Source organism: Strix uralensis, chromosome 8, assembly GCF_047716275.1.
Source record: "Strix uralensis isolate ZFMK-TIS-50842 chromosome 8, bStrUra1, whole genome shotgun sequence".
NCBI classification, from domain to species: domain Eukaryota; kingdom Metazoa; phylum Chordata; class Aves; order Strigiformes; family Strigidae; genus Strix; species Strix uralensis.
The window spans coordinates 24,405,159-24,423,269 of record NC_133979.1 but is presented as its reverse complement, the minus strand read 5'-3'; the positions used below and the strand labels follow the sequence as shown (position 1 = coordinate 24,423,269).

Sequence of the window (18,111 nt, the reverse complement as noted above, 5' to 3'; positions counted from 1 at the left end):
TGTATTCATAAAGGGAAGTATTTTTCCAGAATTCTGCCTTGAACTGTAGACGAAGATAAGTAAGAAAATCCCTGTACCAGCCGGGAAAGGGGAGGGGACTAAATCCCTGGGAGTTGCTGCTGTTTTCTCTGGCAGTGCGGGTGGTGTGGCCGTGTCTCCGCTCCGGCGGCTCCCCGGGCTGCCTTCCTCCCGGGGCCGGCGGCTGCTCCGCGTCCCTCGCCCTCCCGCCGCCCGGCGCTCCTGCCTCCCAGCCCTACAGCGGGCTGCCCCGGGCCCGCCCGCGCCTCCCGCCGCCCGAGGGCCGGGGCGCAGCCTCTGCGGCCAGAGCGGCTTCCGCCGGGCCTGGGCAGCGAGAGGCGGCGGCGGGCGCGCGGGCCTGAGGCGCAGCGGGAGCGCGGGGCCGCGCCCCGCCGGCTGCGGGCCGCGGGAACGGGCCGAGCCTGGCCGCGGCCCTTCAGGTACCTTCAGGGAGCCGGAGGGTGGGTGGCGGCCAGGCGGCGGCGGAGGTGGCCGCTGAAGGGGTCCCGGTCGTGCGGGCCCGGCCTGCGCGTTGTGCGGGCCGCGGCGCGCTGGTGGCGGTGCCCTGGCGAGGAGGAGCGGCGGGAGCGAGCAGGGGGCGGGAAGGCTGCGGCTCCTCTCCCGCCGAGGGGTCAGCACCGAGGTGAGGCGGAAGCGAAGCGGCGGGAGGAGGCCCGCGGGCTCTCCGCTGCTCAGCGCTTCGCCGCTCCTGCCTCTGGGCGGGAGGCCTGGCCGTGCCCCGGAGCCGGCCTGCGCCGGGCGGGCCGCGGCCTGCCCAAGCCCCGCCGAGCTGCGAGCGGCGCGGCTCCCGCCCCGCGGCGCGGGCAGGGCAGGAGCAGCCTCCCTGCGGGGCTTGCCGGGGTGTCTGCGGGGGGAACGGCGCCGGGCCCTTGTCTCGGGGCCTGCAGCAGTTCTGCGCTGCCGTATCGCCTTTGGCCGTGCTGAGCTTCGCGCTGCTCCGCCGGCAGCTGCAGCCGGTTATACCCATCCAGTCGTATCACACAGTTTAATTCTTGCGTGTTCTTGCCAGTGTTTTCTTTGGGCAAAAAATAACGTGAGTGAAGTTTAACCTGCTTAATGGAGAACTGAGTTTTTAAACGCCGCCGGAGAATGCTTTTTTCCATGTTGTAAGATTGTTTCAGGTTTTTTGCACAGCATGTTACAACCTGAACTAAATATCTGATTTTCTTGTTACGCTTAGCGATACAGGATGCTGTTTCCTTTGCTATTGTGTGCAGTTGTGCTAACAGGGAGTGGTAAAGTTCAAGATGATGAATGGATTGACCCCACGGATATGCTCAATTACGATGCGGCATCGGGAACAATGAGAAGACCTTACAAGGTAGAAAAAGAAAGGGTGCGTGAATACGGGTCCCTCCCAAACAGTCCTTCAGCTCTTGCTGTTGAAAGATTGCTCTTAAATCGTGACATTAGAAAATTATAGAATTATGGTCTTTCTAAGGTTTTATAATGTTATATCTGAATCTGTACACAGGAAAGTGTTGTGTCCGTTGTTAAAAATGCAAGGGAAAAAAAGTGGTCTATATTATTGTAAATAATTAGCTCAGGGCCTTTTACTAAGTTTCTGTTGCACACTGATCAAGTCACAGGAACTGTGCTTTTTGTGTTTTCACAGGTGGTGGTTGATTTCTGTAGGTTGTGGCTCCACAAGTTATTTCTCTTGAGAATTACTGAGTTAAGCAGCTCTTGTAGTCTCTCAAGCATAGTGTTAAATATCTTGAAAATTAAGTTCCTAGTTGATAAAAGTTGGGGGAGTTAAGGTTAGCGATTATGTTTTACTTGAATTATCCATTTCTCCAGCACTGTGGGAATAAAGCCCATATATTGTGTGGGATTATTATGAAAGTTAATGGTGTTTTGTAATGCTGGGCATCAGAGTTTTCAGAAGGAAGGTCAGAATAGGTATTGAGTGTTGTTCATGAACATTGAGGAGAAGGTGAAATATGAAAAGCTAGTTTTACCAAGGTTAATCATCTCGGTTGTCTTGTACGAAGGGTGGACTCTACATATATCATGAGATGCAAATTGTTTATCCAGGACATCTGTGTACACGTGGCACTGCAAACTGTGGTTGGTTGTGGGGCATCCTTGATTTTTGTCATTCTTCAGCTGTCAAGTTTGGTTTTGCAGTCTTGAATAATACTATTTTAACACTTCAGAACATAATTTTCTGAAGTTTAAAAAATGCAGACTGCATTATTTCTCTCCACAGAGTTCCCCTTCAGCCTCCACCTGCCCCATGTCCACCTGATAGTCATTAGCATCCCTCAAATTCAGTAGCAGGCTTTGGAGTCTTTAAACTTGATGCCTAACTGGTTTGGCTTTTGTAAAAAAAATATTAGGAGCTTTACTGTTGTCTCCCACGAAAATGGAACTGCATCTTGAAGGAGAAAAATGGTTGCTTTGGGTTAATCCACCTTTCCAGGATTTCTTTTCTGCTCTGCAGTGAGAGATTTTAGGTAGGCAGGCTGTGTGGGCCAACCCAGTCCTCGAAACCAAACTTTGTATTGACAGGAGTTCACTGATTAGTGTGATGTTGCGCTTCCTTTTGGAGACTCTCCTCAATGTGCATATCTGGTTGTGTAGAAGCAGCATTGCTAAAACTAACCCTGAGCAATTAACAGGAAAAATGGGATGTTTCAGAGTGAAGAGGGAACATGAAAGGCAAGGCATGCACCCAGAATGGGGCTTTGTGTTTACTTTCAGTCTGGCGGGCGACATGGCCAGCTGGGCTGGGAATTTGACTGGCTGAAAACTGCCCCTTTGCTTGCTGAGTCGGTTTCTAGCCGGACGATTATCTAATCTGATGCAGTGTGTGGCTCGCCAGCACTCAGAGGAGGGGAAAGGGCGCGTGGGGGAGCAAAGGGCAAGACCTCACCTTCTGAGGTCAGCATGCATTTAGATAAACTTAAAGCAGTTGTCTGTTCGGAACCTAAAATAACAGCACAGAGGTATCTGGAGCATCCTTGGGAGAGTATTAGCAGCAAAGACCAACAGAGTTTTTAGGTCCTTTCTGCCTTTTTAAGTGATCTGATTGTGTAAGTGTAACATGGCATATTGATCAATTTATTTGATTCTAAAAATATGTGTTTTTCTTATGTAATTTTAGGCAAACTATCATGACTCTGAGGATAAGACTGTAGATACAGTCAGTACGGAAATCTTACCAAGTTGTTCCAGGGAAGTAGATTCCTTGCGACAGAAGGTTTGTTATGGAACTTCAGAATATTTTCCAGCCTTTTATGGTTTGTGCTTTCTGATGATGCTTTTGTGGATAGTACGGAACAGGTGAATTGCTGGCATAATTTGTGAAAGAACATGCATTATGTAGGGGGAACCTCTTTTTTCAGAGGAGAGACTGGAAGTGGTTTAAACTCAATACCAAGTTGCTGCTCTGCCTACCAAAGTCTGTTTCCTAAAATGTTTTGTAGCGTAACAGATGTTGATGGGAGCTACGTGCTTCTGTCCGGTGTGAACAGTTTAAACATGGTGTTGGTGTTACACCATGCTGCCAAAACCTAAGAAACCTGACCTTTCATTTTCCAGTTGTTCAGTTCTGTTGGATTTTAAGGGGTGGGTTGTGGGCGCACGGAACATGTTTGTGGCTGGCTGACCGTAATGTGCAGTGCTGCAGCTCTCTGAAGTTGCTGTTAAGACCCCCACGCTGCTGCTTCCTCTGGCATCAGGAGGATGTAGTGATGCTTCTGTAGCTACTGGGGCTCCTGTTTCCCTCAGCCATTTGGAGACCCAATGGGATGTATAATTTTAACAGAGTTACTTCCTATGTTTTACAGTTCTCTCTTTTTCTGATGTTAAACTTAAACTTCCAGTTCTTTAGTTTTTTTCTAGTCCTACTGAGGTCAGTATTCAAACCATCTTATTAGCAGATCTGAAATCTCCAGTACTGGCCAGCCCCGTGGAATGTAGTATCTTCAGCAACTGCATACGCTTTTTATCTGGTGTACTAACCGTGGGATTATTGCTAAACTAAAGAAATGTGCCTCTGTTGATCCTGAGTTTAATATGTTGGTAGTGTTTTATTTCTCCTATGAACAAGCTGATTTGAGCAAGAAGTGAATAAAATGTCTTTACGTTGCAGATTGCAGAATGTGAGAAGAGGAATGCCAAATCACATGAAAGCCGTAGCTTTTATATTTTTAAGCGATACTTGAATAAGATTTTAAATGAAGCTGGAAAACTTGGCCTTGTAAGTATTTGAACAGTCATTAAAAATTAATTAGAATTCATATTCCTACTTTATGTGTTTTTCATAGTTAGCAAGTATTGATTATTCTGACATACTTTAAATTTCAATTAAAATGAAGGGAACTGAATTGCAAAAGAAAAAATGATCTAAGTTTGTGTATCCAGTGTTGCTGTTAGTTAGCAGTGTTTGCTCAGGAGACACAGCTGCCGTTTGATCTGTAAAGCATCCAGAGGAGGACTATGTGAATTCAGAGTATGTATCTAAATACCTGTTGCTGGGATGCAGCTGTAGTAGTACCCTGTTCACTTCATGTTAATGGTTGTTAAACTTGAAAGAGCCAGATTTTGCTTATTTGTTCATTGTAGAACTTTTAGGCCTTTGTTTTAGACTCTGCCACATGAACCAGCTACTAGGAATAGTAGCATATTGCAGTTTGCATATAAGAACAACCTCACTACTTTATTATAATGTCCGTGGAGATCTTTTTTTTTCTATTCAGAGATAGAAGAATGTATTTTTAGCAATAAGCAAAATGAGTATTTAGCAAGGAACATTATACTTAGCAATGTAAAATTTCTTATTTCAGTATTTAATAGGTTCTATCTGTATTGCCCAGCCATGATCAGAACACACATATTGCATTAGTAGTTATTACTTGTTAATGAGAAGTGGTTCTAAAATTTTAATAACAGGTAAGATAACTCACTTCATAGTTTAGATTTTTGCTGTAGATTTTAAGGAGTACAAACCAGCTGAATTTGTGTTTTATATAGCTTAGAAGAATGAACTAAAAAGTTATAGAATCATACTGTGCTCGCTGTCCCATGTCTTCATCCTGCAGTCTGCTTCAAAAAGGTGCTGGTACATAATGAGGGTATATAATCAGGTTTTTGTATAGGGATACAGTTTTTCCTATGTACTTCTATTTCCAAATAACCAGCTTTTAACCATTGTTTTACTTTGCTTTTAATTCAGCCTGAGGAAAATGTGGACCACGTCCATTATGATGCTGAGATCATCCTTACAAAACAGACATATTTGGAGATTCTCAGGTTTCTCAATGAGGAAACTTGGCAGTCAGGTGCCGTGGATGATGCACTTAGTGACATTTTGATCAATTTTAAGCACCATGATTATAAAGCTTGGCACTGGAGATTTGAAGACACTTTTGGAATTGATCTATATAATATGTTTCTGGTAAGAGAAGATTGTTGTTGTTGTTGTTTTTTAATTGCTGTTTTCTACAGTTTCTTTGTGCAAGTCTAGCCAATGAATATTACTATCTTATCTCCACATGTAAAGCAGTTCTTTCCATCGTACTTAGAGCAGGTTACTCTTTTTGTTTCATGGTTGTTGAAGGTAGAGGTGACGTATTCACCTGAAGTAAGAATTCAAGTTCTTTATTCCTGTGGTCATCGTTACTTATTGTAGATTTGCAGGTTTTTTTCTGGTATGTTTTCTTTTTTCTCTTCCTGTCTTTTATGTCTGTTTTGTGTGACTCATTAGACCCTAGTACTTCCCTGTCACTTAAACTGACAACTTGTGCACTGTAAATTTTCCAGGTTTGTCTCTTGTCCAAATAGATGCTGAAGCTGTTGGCTTCTGCAGGAGTTGAAATATGTTTATACTGAGACAAGTATATATTTGAGGTCTGAGATTTTATAGGTTAGAGGTTTTTGTGAATTTTATGAAAAAAAATATATAGTGTTGAAGAGCATGACTGTGAAAATGTAACATTCTCTAAAATGGAATTACAAGGTGCTGAGGATCTATAATCATAGTATAGTTTGGGTTGGAAGGGACCTTTAAAGGTCATCTAGTCCAACCCCCCTGCCATGGACAGGGACATCTTCAACTAGACCAGGTGGCTCAGAGCCCCGTCCAGCCTGGTTTTGAATGTTTCCAGGGATGGGGCATCTACCACCTCTCTGGGCAAGCTTTTCCAGTGTCTCACCACCCTTATTGTAAAAAATTTCTTCCTTATATCTAGTATAAATTTACCCTCTTTTAGTTTAAAGCTATTACCCCTTGTTTATTGCAACAGGCCCTGATAAAATGTCCCTCCCCATATTTCTTATCAGCCCCCCTGAAGTACTGAAAGGCGACAGTAAGGTCTCCCCAGAGCCTTCTCTTCTGCAGGCTGAACAACCCCAACTCTCTCTTCATAGGAGAGGTGTTCCATCCCTTTGATCATTTTTGTGGCCCTTCTGTGGACCTGGTCCAACAGGTCCATGTCTTTCCTGTGCTGAGAGCTCTAGAGCTGGACACAGGACTCCAGGTGGGGTCTCACCAGAGCGGAGAGAGGGGCACAATCACCCCCTCAACCTGCTGGCCACACTTCTTTTGATGCAGCCCAGGGCATGCTTGGCTTTCCAGTCTGTGAGCACACATTGTCGGCTCGTGTCCAGCTTTCATACACCAGGACCCCCAAGTCCTTCTCCGCAGGGCTGCTCTCAACCCCTTCATCCCCCAGCCTGTACTGATACCGACGGTCGCCCTAACCCAGGTGCAAGATGTGGCACTTGGCCTTGTTGAACCTCACAAGGTTCACATGGGCCACTTCTCGAGCTTGTCCAGGTCCCTCTGGCTGGCATCCCGTCCCTCGGGTGTGTCAACCGCACCACTCAGCTTGGTGAGGTCTGCAAACTTGCTGGGGGTGCACTCGATCCCACTGTCTGTGTCACTGGTGAAGATACTAAACAGTGCTGGTCCCAGTACGGACCCCTGAGGGACACCACTTGTCACCAGTCTCCATCTGGACACTGAGCCGTTGGCCACTACCCTCTGGATGTGACCATCCAACCAATTCCTCACCCACTGAACAGTCCGTCCATCAAATCCGTATCTCTCCAAATTAGAGAGAAGGGTGTTGTGAGGGACCGTGTCAAAGGCCTTACAGTTGTCCAGGTAGACGACATCTGGTAGCTCTTCCCTTGCCCACGGATGCAGTCATTCCATCACAAAAGGCCACTAGGTTGATCAGGCAGGATTCACCCTTGGTGAAGCCATGCTGGCTGTTCAAATCACCTCCCTGTCCTCCATGTGCCTTAGCATAGCTCCTGGGGGGATCTGTTCCAGGATCTTCCCAGGCACAGACGTGAGGCTGACAGGTGGGTAGTTCCCAGGGTCCTCATATCTACCCTTTTTAAAAATGGGTGCAATGTCTCCCTTTTCCCAATCACCAGGGACTTCACCTGGCTGCCATGACTTTTCAAATATCATGGAGATACCCGACAACTACATCAGCCTATTCCCTCAGGACTCTGGGATGCATCTCGTCAGGTCTCCTCAGGTGGTCTCGAACCTGATGTTCTCTTACAGTGGGAAGGATTTTGCTCCTCCAGTCCCTGTCTTGCAGTCCATCTACTCAAGAGGTGTGGGAAGAGAGATTGCCAGTGAAGACTGAGGCAGAAGAGTTGTTGAGTACCTCAGCCTTCTCCTTGTTTGTTGTTGCCAGTTTGCCGGTCTTGCTTATTGGAGGGCTACGCTTTCTTGGACCTTTTTTTTCTGACTGCCATACCTACAGAAACCCTTTTTATTATTCCTTGCATGCATTGGCAAGCTCAGCTCCATCTGTGCCTTGGCCTTCCTGACCCCCTCCCTATACAACCGGGCAGTGTCCCTGCACTCTGCCCAGAATACATGTCCCTGCTTCCACTGCCTGTGGATTTCCTTCTTGCCCTTTAGATTGACCAGCAGGTCTCAACTCATCCATGCTGGTCTCTTGCCTTCCTTTCCTGGTTTCTTACAGCTGGGGACCAAGAGCTGTGGCGCTTTATGGAAAGCATCCTTAAAGGTCTGCCAGCTCTGTCCTGCTCCCTTGTACTAGGGGGTTCTGTTGACTAACTCCTTGAACAGCTGGAAATTTGCTTTCCTAAAATTGAGGGTCCTAACTTTATTCTTTGCCTGACCATATTCCTCGGGACTGCGAACTCTGCCAGTGCCTGAGCACTCCAGCCCAGGCTGCCTCCGGTCTTGACGTCACTGGTTAGCTCGCTTGTCTTTGTGACCAACAGGTCCAGTGTCGCCTCCCCTCTGGCAGGGCTCTCTATTATCTGGCTTAAGAAGTTATCCTCAGTGCGTTCCAGGAGTCTCCTGGGTTGCCTACAGGTCACTGTGCTACTTTTCCAGCAGGTGTTGGGGTGGTTAGAGCCCCCCAGCAGAACGAGAGCCCTGGAGCAAGGAGGCTTCATCAATAGCCCCGCCATGATTGGGCAGCCTGTAGTAGACACCAACCACAAGGTTCCCTTTGTGTCTCGGTCTCTGATTCTTACCCATAAGCTTTCAACCTGCTCATGCCTGTTCTTCAGAGACAGCTCTGCACACTCAATCCATTTCTTCACCCCTTCTCCTGTCCCTTCTGAACCACCTGTAGCCATCAATAGCCACACTCCAGTCGGCTGAAGCTTATCCCGTCAGATAAGCTGAAGCTGTCTGAATAAATCTTTACAATTCGGAATATGCTAATGTGATCTTGAAAGTAGCCTGTCTAGTCTTGAGGGGGAACATGGAAGCCAAATGAAAAAAGCTGTCAGTAGTGTAACCTCGCTGTTAGGGGTCCTCAGGTAGAAAGAGACTGTAAAGTGCTTCTTTGAAGCCTCGCTGCTGTTAGCCAGACTTTGGTAGCTTTGTCTCTTAACCAAACTGCGGGAGTTGGCAGCAGTGGTTCTGTGGGTCATACCAGGCACATTTTACTCAAGCGCTGAATAATGTCAGTTTTGTAATGGTAAAGTACGGTAGGTAACATGATAAATACCATAAGGAAAAAATAACTAAATATCACAAGAAACGAGCAACTGCAATGTAAGGCTATGATAGGAATGACTACTGGTAATACCATGAAACTTTTCTGCCTTGTATTGCTGCAGATACTTTGTGAAAGCAAGGAAGAATTCTCTCAACTGTTCTGTTTAAATTACACCAGTAAAAACAAGTTGAAAGTTCCTTCGTGTGTACTGGCAGTAAGCTTGGAAAATTCCAAATCTGGATCATCATTTTTTCCTGTTTTCTTTTTCAGATGCTCTTGTGCTTAGTGTGCATTGTAATTGTAATAGCTACAGAGCTCTGGACACGTATTCATTCGTTTGTTCAGCTAAAACGTGTCTTATTAATAAGTTTCCTCATCAGTTTTGCATGGAATTGGCTTTACTTGTATAAGGTAAGTTGTTCTGAAATATTAATGGCTTTTAGGCTTCAGATTTTACAGTTATGGAGGGAGTTATGGTTATTTAGTGTCTTTAGTTAGTTTATATGAAGCAGTAATTGACCACAAAATAAATAAAGGGATGAGCATTTTATTTTGCATGTTGACAGGTGTACTAGGCGTAAAGAACAAAAAAAACCCCTGTCGACTTTTATCCTGCCACAAAGGTGCACAAAATTCATAAAGCAGTAGAAGTGTGATTTCACTGCATGGGCAAGGGAGATGTGAACTCTGTCTAAAGCAGCTTGTGGAAAGTTTATGGAAATTTATTGTGGGTTTTTTTTTTCTTTCTACGGATTCCTTGGCTGAAACTGTATTTAACATGTGATAGACCAGAGATAAATGCTTCATTAATGGTGACAAAGTAGCTGACTGTACAATGGTATTGGATTTAACGAGGAGGAATTTATGCTGCTAGCTCATAGCCCAACCACAAAAGCTTGGGCCTCACATCTTGGCATCAGAATTTAACTGCAGCTTGTCAGGCCCGGGAGTAGTGGAGTGCCAGAGAGTAGGGTGGTCTGGAACACGAGTGGACTGCCACGCTCGAGTCACTGAAGAATGTCGGAGTTTTTCAACAGGTGATTTGACTTACTTTTTTTGCGTATCAGTTGCAGACTGTAAGGCAAAATTGTAATGAATATAGGTATTTGTTAATGGGATTTATTTTAAAAAATACAAGAGATTGTCCTGATGTTTTAATTCATAATTGCATGGCAGCTGTTTCTGTTTTTAATCCAGAAACATTTTAGGAAACAAGATTTCAGATTACTTTTGCTCTGAACTTGTATCTTTGAATATTGAAGTTTGCTCTTTTGTAATTCAGACTCCATTTGGAGAATAACTCAGAGGTAGCCATCTTGGTAGGTTTTATCCATTCCCAGGAAGTACTTAGAATTTAACTCTGTTAAATTGTTTAGGTAGCAAACTTCTCTTCATACAGATTTCCCCAGGCAATTATCCCAAACCTGCCATGAGCAAACATGGTTAGCTCAGGTGCAGTGCTGCATGGAGGCAGGTGTTATGTGCCCAGCGCCACCTTGTTTTATGTTTTACAAGTCTTCTTCCTCTTCTCCTGCAGCTGGCCTTTGCGCAGCATCAAGCAGAAATTGCAAAAATGGGGCAGTTTGATAACATCTGTGCTGAGAAGTTGGACTGGCGGGAAAGTCTTATTGGTAAATACTTGTCTCATTATTTTATAATAGTATTTAAGATCATGAAATATTGAGTAATGGTATCCAAGAATACTCTTAATTTTTCATGAGTAGTACACTGAACCTTCTTCAGCAATACGTGATTATGTGGTTTTACCACTTTTCCATTCCACAAGACTTTATTTTCTAGGCCTTTGAAGCAGAGCAGATCACAAAACTGTTCTTGGAGCATGTCATGGTGTTACTTCTCCGTGGTGTTTTTGTTTATAACTTAATGCAACTCCCTTCCCCCAGTACCCCTCAGTGTTGTTTATTGAAGGTAGGAGGGCGGGATTCAAGAAGAAGATTGGATTTTTTCATCTTCCAGGCCTGTGAGTACAGTGGACTTCAGAAATTAGTCTGTGACTACTTATTCAGTGTTGTTATTTTACAGAGAAAGCTGAATTTTTGCATAAGCTGTTATTTGTTATCCATTGCTATAGCAGCTAGATTAATGATGGCAACTTTTAATGAGTGTTTGTTATGGTTTTCCCTTTATTGGCGGAAATTGCTCTGTTTCTGTCAAATTTCAGTGGTTTATGTTCTGACTGCACTAAAATCAAACTACGGAAACACTGATGTCATAAATTACTCTTTTATGACTTAAAAGTGCCCTTAAGGAGTAAGACTTCCTGATTATAACTAAAATAGTCTCTTGAGAACTAGCAAGCAAAATACACATTTTTAATCTACTTGCAGCCTGCAGATGAGTAGTAACACTCAGAATTACTTCCATTTCAGTAGCTGTGGACAGAATGTGCTAGGTAATAGTTCCCACAGATGAGACATTTTTCTTCTGAGGCTTCTAGGGACTAAGTTCATCTAATAGTCAAGAAAGTTCTCTAAACATGGGAAAACCTCGCTTTCTTCTCGCTCTTTCTAACCTTCCTTCTCCTTCCTGCATCCCCAAGACTGGATAAACTACACTGCCAAGCTAATCTCAGATTGTAAAAAATAAATCTGAGCTTTGAACCATATCTAGAAGAGTTCTCTTCCATCTATAATTGAAATGCTACTTTTTGTATTACAACTCTGTCATAAAATACATTTTTAAAAAATAGTAAAAATGTGTCTCTGCTTTGACTACAGAATGGCTCAGAAGTAAGTGGACGTTTCAGGATGATCCCTGTCAGAAGTACTATGAAACTCTACTAGTAAATCCTGTTTTGCTGGTTCCACCCACAAAGGTATATGCCAAGCCTAAAGAGACTGTTCATGTTTATGTTTGTAATCAGTGACAACACTATATTTCTGTTTGTATTTTTCTAGGCGTTGGCAGTTACTTTCACCAACTTTGTAACTGAGCCTTTGAAGCACGTAGGACAAGGTATTGGTGAATTCCTCAAAGAACTTATGAAGGAGTTACCATTTTTTCTGCAGATTCCAGTGCTAATTATAATGGCTGTGGCTGTCCTGGTTTGTATACATTTATCTTCTATATAAAAGCTCTGTTTTATTTTTTATATATTCAACTTATTTATATTTAAGTATTATTATCTATTACGTATTTCTTATTTGTACTGCTGAACAGATTTCTTAGCACAGATGAAATTATTTCTACAAGGGAATTTTTTTCTTGACAAAATCTTTATAGTACAGTTGGTTTAGCAATTAAAATAGGTAAGTTTGTTTTTAAACCACTTCTCTCCCCCACTCCCCAAGTGGGATAAAATAGCACTAAATTGCTTAAAGTCTTAGACTCTGTGACAGGTTATTGCAGCTTAGTTCCCATTTCTTCTTTGTCTTATACACAATGGTGCATATAATTGGCATTTTGTACACAAAAGCACTGAATTAGAGCCTTCAACATCTTTATTGTGGCACCAAAGATGAACTACATCCAGTCTGGCAGTTCCTGCAGTGTGGTCAGACTGCAGAAGGCTTGAATTTTACGGTAGCCGTTCTGATCACCTGAGCTTTTCCTTCAGTGTTTTTCAGCTCTGTGACTTTGAATTCTGTGTGAAAACCACAGGCTGCAAATAGGTGGCATTTTGCTCCTTTTATTTTTTTTTTCTTTCCCTCCCCCAGGGTTTCTGCTACGGTGTAGGATCATCAGTGTCTATGTTAAGATACTTAACATCTTTTCAGAAGAAAAGTCTTCCTCCACCTGACAGTCAACAGGAGAAAATAGACTTTGGGCAATATGGTGGGAGTAAATCAGATGACTATTACTTGCAGAAGCTTCCTTACGTTTATAGAGGTCCTTATGACAGAGGAGATGCTCCTACGCGACCAGGAAATGGCAGCAGAAGTCTCAACATCACGCATACAAGCGAGGAGCCAAATACGCAAGTAGAAGAGTCTCACAAACCAGAACCTGGTGTATGTTAGTCCTGGTGCTCTTTCAGCTGGGATTAAATTTAATAGATTTCAGTGTCATCTGCTAGAACACATTTAAACAACAAGCTTAACCCAGCTCTTGGGGAGAAAGGAGTTAAGGAAGTACCCGTTCTCTTATAGAACAGTTTAGTAAAGGCATCTTGAGCATGTTTTGTTCTGGAAAAATACTGTGCAATGGCCAACTGTGGCAGGAAACTGCTGAATTAAAACTCTTTATAGTAAAGACTTAAGTAACTTCTGTTGAGATCAGTACTTATGTCAGCCTGGGCAATGATTACCCCTAGAGAAAAGGTGGGGGAAAAAAGCAGTGCTGATGTTTCTGTAAACTGTAGAAAACTTGAAACAGACTTATACTCCAGAATGTGCTTATTTACATGTACTGTTTCCCCAGGGAAAAAAGATAGCAGTCATGCTTTCAGGGAGTTCTGCCCCTTGAGCTGACCTGAAACAATAGATGCCATCACTTTGGATTGCTTGATTAATAGCTTATTATTAATTTTTACAGAATAGATTGCACACTGAGTCTGAAGTTTGTAGACTAGAAACAATCACAGCTGAAGAACATGCACTTGAGCAGCAGAAACAGGAGCCAGGCAAAGCAGAGCAAGAGACTGGAGAAAATAATGATCCTAATAAAAGCCTGGAAGGGAAAAGTTCTGCAGTGGGACCATGTGAGAAGAAGAAAAAGAGCAGTTCATGTGCCTCGCGGGAAGGAGACTAAGGAGGCCCCAAGCTCCAGCTGTAAGTTTTGTCTGATCTTTAGTTGTCACATACTCACTCGTTCTGCTCTAGTTCTCAAACGTAGAAAAGTGAACATCAGTAAGCTGATGGGAACTCCTCTTTAGTCAGAGCATTAGGAAGCACAGCAGTAAGATGGGGCTTTAAAAACTTAGAGACTGAGTATATGTGCTATTTCTGAAATCTGAAATAAATGTGTTAAGACAATACAACTTTAATTAGCCAAGAAAATAGGCTTGTGGGTGTCGCTGCTTGTTTTAAATGAAGTGTTGTGTAGTAAGTTTTGAGTAAAACTAGATACTCTGGTGGGAAAGCACAGATACTCTGTGATCTAGCAAACATAAGCCTAATCAGGTAACTGTCAAACAGCCTGAAGAAAAAGTTGCTGATATTTGTGTAATTCACATAAGGCTAATTGCAGCCCAACTAGAAGTCTCAAAACTATCTTTGGTTTATATTCTTTAAAATTAGTCTTAAGTAGAATTGCTTCTTGTCAGCTCAGTTCTAGGACAGCTTGATGATTTTCTTCTAGTTAAATAATTTACAGAGGAGGGAGTAGCTGATGGATGGTTTTTTTAAGGCAATTCAAAGATGAACAGGGAATAGTAAGCACTATGTAAAAGTACTGAAGATCAGCACGATAAACCGATGGTAACATATGGGTTTTGGAAGAATATTCTGGCATTTCTCCTTAAAAGCAGAAGGAGGACAGTTTCAGTAGGAATCAATTTCAGTGCTAGAAAAAGCTGCGAGAGAATGTAAAATTTTCAGTAATTGTAAAATAGTTTGAACTATGTGGAGGCTGTGTCTGTTTAACTGTTCTTACAAGGCCATTTTACTCTGAAGCTAGCATTAACTGTAGATTCTTCTCTAGGGGTATAATACTTAAGTTAAAAATTTACATCATTTATTAACTCCTGAAGTGAACAGTTTGCCACCGTTGGTGTTAAAAGCAGCGGCCTCTAACTCAAGATACCTACACTTAAAACAACATCTAGAACTACCTCAGTACAGGTATCTACCGAGGGGAAGACTAAGTTACAACTGTTGTTCCCAAGAACTACCCCAGCAGAGCACGTCCTTACCAAGAGAAGGAGGAGTAGTTCAGCTCAAGTAATAAGCAGCACATATGTTTACTGTTTGTAACATTTTAAAGTCACTTACTGCAGCACTTACCTGACATCTGTGGTCTTCCGTGGCACGTACCTATCACCCCTGTGATTGCCCGGTGGACATGTACCACACGATCTACAGAACAGCATTGGCAGCTGTTTCTTAAAAACAACTGTGTCGTCTTAAAAATTATTCTGACTGTAAAATGGCACTGAATAATACTGGAAACACTTAACTAAATATTGCCAAAAAACCCTGGCATGTTTTGAAAATACTATTTTTGTGTTAAACAGAAATAAAACTAGGGGTTTTTTTGTTTTTTTTTTTTTTTAAATAAAAGTGATAGCAGAAACAGCATGAAGACACAAAGACAGACTAAGTAGTGAAGTTATTTCTCAATATTTTTTTTTATTTTTAAAAAAGTATAAAAGAAAAAAACAGGACCTTTTTCCAGGGAGGTACAAATCAGAAAAAAAAAAAAAAATCAAGTTTTCTTTAAAAAGAACATACAAATTTAGGTCTTACACTAGTTGAGACAGTGGTAGAATCCACACATTAGCAATGAGAATGCCTTGACAGGGAAAAAATTTCCTATTAATGTTCATAGACTAGAGGCAGTTAAGAGGGAGATACAGTAATCAGTATCTCGGACACTGCTAAAAGCAGCTGCCAGCCGCCAAGAGCAGCGGCAACTCTAACTACTGGTCACGAGTGTGATGCTGCTGCGATTTATACAAAAAATTGTTAGAAAGGGAACAAAACTACTAATTGCAGTCTTCTGTAAAAAGGCATGTATGTTTTTCCAGCAAAGAAGAAAGATACCTAAGATGCTACTGTACAGTACGTGCCTGTTTATTTCTTCAGCTAGGATTTGGTCCCTTTATACTTGAGGGTAAATGGACTCTTTGTTCATCCATTCTCTTAGCTTGCGATCGCAAAATCAGGCTGAAAAAGTCCTCATCTGGCACAGTTGGTCCTTTTGCAGATCCTGGAGGAGCACATCTTTGATCATCCAGTCTGGAACCCTACAGACAGACCAAGCAATAAAGCTGCATATTTACAGGAATATAATAAGTGAACAATATAAGTGAAAAAATTACTCAAAGCTTTTGTTTTCAGATTTAAAGCTATTACAAGGATATAATTTGCAAGTTTAGTTTGAAGTTAAACTTCTCAAATGAAATTAGTAAGTCAAAAGTGCATGTTTAGCACTGTTCAAATGTATCTCAAAGTAACACCCCCAGTTTGGTTCTTGTTCATATTGCAGAATGAGACTTAAGTATCCTTTGTGCAGAAGTACATGGTATTTCTAGTCCCATACAACAGAAAATGGAGTTGTCTTGCTTTCCTTATACAGGGAGTAAAAAATAGCCACACTTGTCAGATTTGGAAAGGCAGTCTTGAGTTTTCCTCCAAACTCAAGATGTGAGTCAGGTATGTTTTGATCGGTGTTACAGAGCAGTTTGAACAGCTCTGAGAGCGTGTCTGTGCTCCTTTCACACACTGGCCTGGCTACCGAGAGAGGATGGACCTTGGACAGAGCCATCTTTGAGACAAAAAGCTTCAAAAGTCAGCTACCCTTTGGTGCTTCTGTTTACAGCAGTAGCATCTGTAATGACCGAGGGGATTACATTTTTCCCTTCCTTTCTCAATAAGCACCGTCAGTCATTGTGTTACATTTGCTACATACAGTGCACGTGAAGAGACAAAATCTGTCATATTAACCTCTAGATTCTTTGCTTGACTCAAAGTAGCAAACAGACAAGTAGCTAAAACAGAACATGATATTTCATCAGGCTGAGGAACACCACCATTGTAGACTCAAGCCCCAGTGCTGCTTCACCCCCAAGCTAATGTACTTACTTACCTTTGGAGTATCTGAATTTTGTATTTTGAGATCCTTATCAACCCATCAGGTAAAACACCAAGTCTTTTTAATTAAACTCTCTTTGGTCTAATTGGCATATAAACCATGCTGTAATTGGCAATCAGACACCTCACTTGTGTATTGCCATGAAATATATTTAAACTTAACATAATTGGAATGATGATCGCTATCACCATTAAAACTTTGATACTGAATTCTTTAATTTGGTAAGTTAGGATTCCTGGTATATCAGGTGCCCTCCCAACAAGCCAGTTCTAAACACTTTTTTCTAAAAGCATTTTACGTACTCCTTTTAATAGCCTCAGTTGTTTTCCTCCACCTTTTCAGCATTTGTTACTTTAAATGGTTAACAGGTATAAATACCAAAAATGGACTTACTAGACACTGGATAATTTAGAAAAAAAAATCAAAACGAGAAAGAAATCGTAAAAAAAAAAAAAAAAAATCCTAATTTTGTCTTCTTGGTGTTCTTCCTTATCTGCCAAATCAATTTGTATCTTAAAAACACATGATAAACACAGTGGCTTATTTGAAGAAACTGAGTAGCAGGATGCACAAATCAAATCCCCAAAGACTCAGAATCTGAAGATTTTTGTAAAAAACTTACCTGGCATTTTATCAAAATATCAAAGAAGTCGTCATCTAGTTCTCTGTTGTTACCTGCCATGAGGTGGCCCAGGACCGACTGATGGTTGTGTTGATTAAAGCGGAGTCCAGGGAGGTTACTGAAGCTGGCGCGTTGGTCATCCAGCCGGCGGCTCTGGGAGCTGGCAAGGAGGTCTAGAAATTCATCGGTGTGGGGTGAGACTGCCGAAGTAGAAAAGGCTGGGGAGGAGGAAAAAAACAAGTTAGCCTAGAAATAAGTTCCTTTCTATAGAAAGACTTGCAAGCAAATCCATTTTTAAAGTAGCATTTGGCAGGAACTGAAGTCAGATACGGATTTTACTTTTAAAAAATTACATTTTCTCATTGTTTTAGGTGGAGTAGAGGATGTTGCCACTGAAGCAGCTGAGAATCTGTTCTTCTCCTGGAAGTAGCATCTCTGATCATCCATCCTGTTACTCTGGAATCGACTCAGCAGATCAAAGAACCCTTCATCTGCCATTGTCTCTCGACTGGTTTTCTGAAGAGGAGAGAAGAGTCGGGGGTATTTTGAATGCAAGGGTACCTAAAATGAGGACATCTGCATCACAGCTTCATTCCAGTAATATGTTTGGTATTTGTGTATCTGAAATCCACTAAATGAATTTTAGTCATCCATTTCTATAGCATTTATATGAGAAAGCAACAGTACTCTGATCAGTACAACTGGAGTTATTCCTCCTCAGCCATGAATCCACCAGAAACCCAAATGCCCATGAAAGAAAAAACCAAGAACAGCAACAAACAG

General features: G+C 42.3%; 2 protein-coding genes across 8 annotated transcripts in view; one reads left to right on the top strand and one right to left on the bottom strand.

The window, feature by feature from the left end:
- Positions 1–339: 339 nt before the first annotated feature.
- CLCC1 (chloride channel CLIC like 1) lies at positions 340–17,981 on the top strand. Of its 3 annotated transcripts, none has more exons than XM_074876712.1 (12): positions 340–458; positions 1,220–1,360; positions 3,149–3,244; positions 4,139–4,246; positions 5,222–5,443; positions 9,264–9,404; positions 10,531–10,624; positions 11,732–11,829; positions 11,912–12,058; positions 12,671–12,964; positions 13,488–13,723; positions 17,700–17,981. In XM_074876712.1, exons 2-11 carry the CDS (start codon positions 1,229–1,231, stop codon positions 13,701–13,703), a joined length of 1,548 nt encoding a protein of 515 aa, XP_074732813.1. In that variant the 5' UTR covers positions 340–458; positions 1,220–1,228; the 3' UTR covers positions 13,704–13,723; positions 17,700–17,981. The 3 variants fall into 3 exon arrangements, with proteins under 3 accessions (XP_074732813.1, XP_074732815.1, XP_074732814.1); XM_074876714.1 differs by having other exon boundaries at positions 377–458; positions 1,257–1,360; XM_074876713.1 differs by lacking the exon at positions 340–458 and having other exon boundaries at positions 1,007–1,360.
- Positions 15,222–18,111, bottom strand: part of GPSM2 (G protein signaling modulator 2) — a 30,886-nt gene continuing 27,996 nt past the window's right edge. For all 5 annotated transcript variants that reach the window (XM_074876700.1, XM_074876703.1, XM_074876704.1 and 2 more), the window contains 3 exons: positions 17,682–17,844; positions 17,329–17,546; positions 15,222–15,858 (listed from right to left, as the gene is read on the bottom strand). In XM_074876700.1, coding sequence (XP_074732801.1) covers positions 15,694–15,858; positions 17,329–17,546; positions 17,682–17,844 — 546 coding nt within the window. In that variant the 3' untranslated portion in view covers positions 15,222–15,693. The remainder of the gene's footprint in view (positions 15,859–17,328; positions 17,547–17,681; positions 17,845–18,111) is intronic.